This window comes from Elephantulus edwardii, unplaced genomic scaffold, assembly GCF_000299155.1.
Source record: "Elephantulus edwardii isolate Elephantulus edwardi_28Jun2011 unplaced genomic scaffold, EleEdw1.0 scaffold00043, whole genome shotgun sequence".
NCBI classification, from domain to species: domain Eukaryota; kingdom Metazoa; phylum Chordata; class Mammalia; order Macroscelidea; family Macroscelididae; genus Elephantulus; species Elephantulus edwardii.
In genome coordinates this window covers 16,843,982-16,847,255 of record NW_006399793.1, presented here as the reverse complement: position 1 = coordinate 16,847,255, position 3,274 = coordinate 16,843,982, and the positions used below count along the sequence as shown (strand labels likewise).

The 3,274-nt window shown below is 38.1% G+C and overlaps 1 protein-coding gene across 1 annotated transcript in view; it reads left to right on the top strand.

Annotated features, from left to right (window-relative positions):
* The window catches only part of PCSK1 (proprotein convertase subtilisin/kexin type 1), a 60,969-nt gene that overhangs the window by 17,517 nt on the left and 40,178 nt on the right, over window positions 1-3,274 (top strand). The window contains exon 5 of the mRNA XM_006885375.1: window positions 405-481. Within this exon, the coding sequence (XP_006885437.1) occupies window positions 405-481 (77 nt within the window). The remainder of the gene's footprint in view (window positions 1-404; window positions 482-3,274) is intronic.

The following is a 3,274-nucleotide window of genomic DNA, read 5'->3' as shown; positions in this document are numbered from 1 at the left end:
GGGAGGGTGGAGGGACGGCGCAGGAGAGGAAGGCCCTCTATGAGGTGGATTGATTCAGTGACTGGGATAATCGGGATGGAAGTGTCAGAGACAGTGTGATTGGCACAGGACAGAGCATAGTATAGGGCTGTTGTACATAGGGTCGCTATGTGTCGCAAGCAACTCGACGGCACATAACAACAACAACAACAACTATATATATATATATTGTTATTGCTAGGTCACTTTGCTCTAATCACCAGCTCTGCCTGGTTTATGCTTATAATAAATAGCCCGTGACTGTGCCAGTCACTCTGAAAACAGGCATTTGAACTATTGTCCAAAATCAGAATAAGGTAAGGGTAGAGGTCTTGGGTTATGCTGCTTTTATTTTGATGCTACAGTGTTATTTCTGTTGTCTCTAGGATCCAGAGGCTAGCTATGATTTTAATGATAATGACCATGATCCGTTTCCCCGCTATGACCCTACAAACGAAAACAAGTGAGTAAATGCATGTTTTTAGAAATGAACTACTGTAAAATGCTTCTATCTTATTTGAGAAAATTGTGCTATAAATGTGATTCACATTCAGCTTTCAGAAAATGTTAACACACATCATCCCTTTCATAATATTTGGTTGTTTTTAAACCAGAAACAAAAGCTTCTATTTTTATACTCCCTTTGTATATAGAGCTATACTTCAATTAAACTTTCTTCTGATACTATGAAATTCTTCTTTCACATGTTACTTAAATAGTTGCAACATTAGACAAAAAAACATGCTCAGGATATAAAGAATTAAATCCACGAGCCACCATTCTACCCTTATCCCAAAACACACATATATACACACACCCCCCACGCTCTCTCCTCCATTAACAATATGCTTGATCTTAGTCATGAGAAGAAGATAACAAATAGATTGCAACTTTCTGTGGAGTCCACAATCACCTCCACTGGTTCTGACAAAAAAGTAGATATATATACAGATATCAGACACAGCCTGAGGTCTGGCTCCAAGTCCAAGGTGACCTCAAAGGCACTGGATTGGCCAACTGCATGGTCCAGAGTTCCTACTATTTATTGTAGAAAATATAACAGGGAAAAGAAGGGGACATTCTCTGACACCCCAGTTAGCTATCCCTCTGTAGCAGTCACAGAATGAAATGGGAGGCCAAGAGCTAGACCTCCCAAAGACACAGAAATCTCAGAGGTCAAAGAAAGACTTAGAGCCAAGAAATTGTTCTTTTTAAAAATATGTGTGGGTTTTGGGGTTTTTTAGCATAATTGAATGACCTATTAAGACATATGATTTCCCATAACTGGAGGGTGCTATGGTTTGGTTCCAACTCCAGGACATACAGCAATAACAACACAGCAATCAAAATAACTATTAGCTCCATGAACAAATGTTTCTTCCCTTACAGTTCCTTCTTCCTCCTCTCTCTCTGAGTATGTGTGTGTGCGTGTGCTTAACTATGGTTTGAGTGAAACTCTACAAAACATATCGGTTTTTCACTCAAGCCTTCATGCACTCTTACCATTCTATTGCAGATCCAAAGACACTTGACTGTTGGACGTTTAACTTCAAATTGTCCAAGCCCACATGCAAAATTTATCTTAGTTTCCAGTGAAATTCCTCACAGAATTTCAGAAGACATTCACTATTTCTTCCTCATTTGCTCCACCAGAAGAGATTTGCATTTGCACCAAAATAGATCAAAGTGAACATCAACATAAGGAGGTCCTAATGCTTATCAGTGGGGATGAAAAGAACAAAGCAACCAAAAGCTCTCTGGTTGTCACATAGAGTGCTTCCCTTTTCTCTGTACTTGGGTCTCAACTGATGTGGATCAACCAAATCCACTTCCTTTCCTCTCAGAACTTCCATGTGGCTGCTACAATATTGACAAAGTCAAAGCAGAACCCAGGAAAAGAGGCTAGGTGTAAATTGACTTGTCCTCAAATTAGATATGTTATTTTTTCCTTGTAGGAAGAATAAGACTTGTGGAGGTTTTAAAAAAGTTTCTTTGATTATCATTTATGTCTTCAAGGGTTAGAGTAAGAGGTTAACCTTCAACGTTTCCTAGAAGTTGGAACATTCCAATAATACTGGATGAGAAAGGTTTGGAGGAAAATAGGTGCATCTCAGGATCTTGTTGTCCCAGACATACTTCTGAGTAAGGCCAGTGCAGGACCAATAGGAATACTTGTTTTTTGAGAACACAAGCTTTGTAATTTTAGCCCAACTTTTTTGAGCCTACGGCTCTTCTAAGTACCAGGATAGAGATTTGCCTTGAGTCATCTTACTTCTCTTTGCCTATAATTATAAATATTCCCTGGATTTTGAACAAATTCCACTTTTCTATCTATCTTTAAGTCATATTTATGTGTCGTTTGGAACAATTAACTATGGCTTATATATAATATCAGTCAAATCTTTGTCTTAGTAAATAATATATATTGTTGTTGTTGCTGTATACCTCAGCTGATGGATCCAAGTAAGATGAAATCATTGGCAGTTCCAATCTTTTCTCCATCTGTCATGATGTTGCTTATCAGTTCAGTGGTGAGGATTTTTGTCTTCTTGATCTTGAGATGCAACCCATACTGAAGGCTGCAGTCTTGTTGTTTTGCAGCAAGCATTTCAAGTCCTACTCCCATTCAGCAAGCAACATTGTGTAACCTGTGTAATGAAGGTTATTGATGAGGCTTCCTCCAATCCTGATGCCACTTTCTTCTTCATAGAGTCTAGCATCTTGAATAATGTGTTCAGCATACAGATTGAACAGATATAGGGGAAGGTATATTTTAGGTTTGTGTTCTTTCTCTATACTTATTTAATTTGTAAGCTGAGCAATATGAGCTCAAGGTGGCACCAAAATATTTGTATACAATGTAGAATTAAAGAAACACTTCCTGATATAATACATCATCATTAATGTAATACTATAACGTGCATTCCAAAATAGAATCCATTTATTATTAGCAACGATTGTATGCATTTAAAAACTGTGAAAGGGCTTTACAGGAATTGACTAATAAGTTATATTTAAGTTGGGCTATGTATGTTGAATGTTTATTACCCAGGAACTACTTGAGTCTCTTTCCACCTTAGTAAGTAACAAGAAAACGGCCCCTTACTTTTCTGGAAGGCACTACCTGAAAGAATAAGAGAAAGTTTGTTGCTGTTGTTGCTATGTGCCATCGAGTCGCTTGCGACTCATAGCGACCCTATGTACAAGAGCTCTAAATGCTGTTCTATCCTGTGCCAACCTAGCCATCTCAAACGTA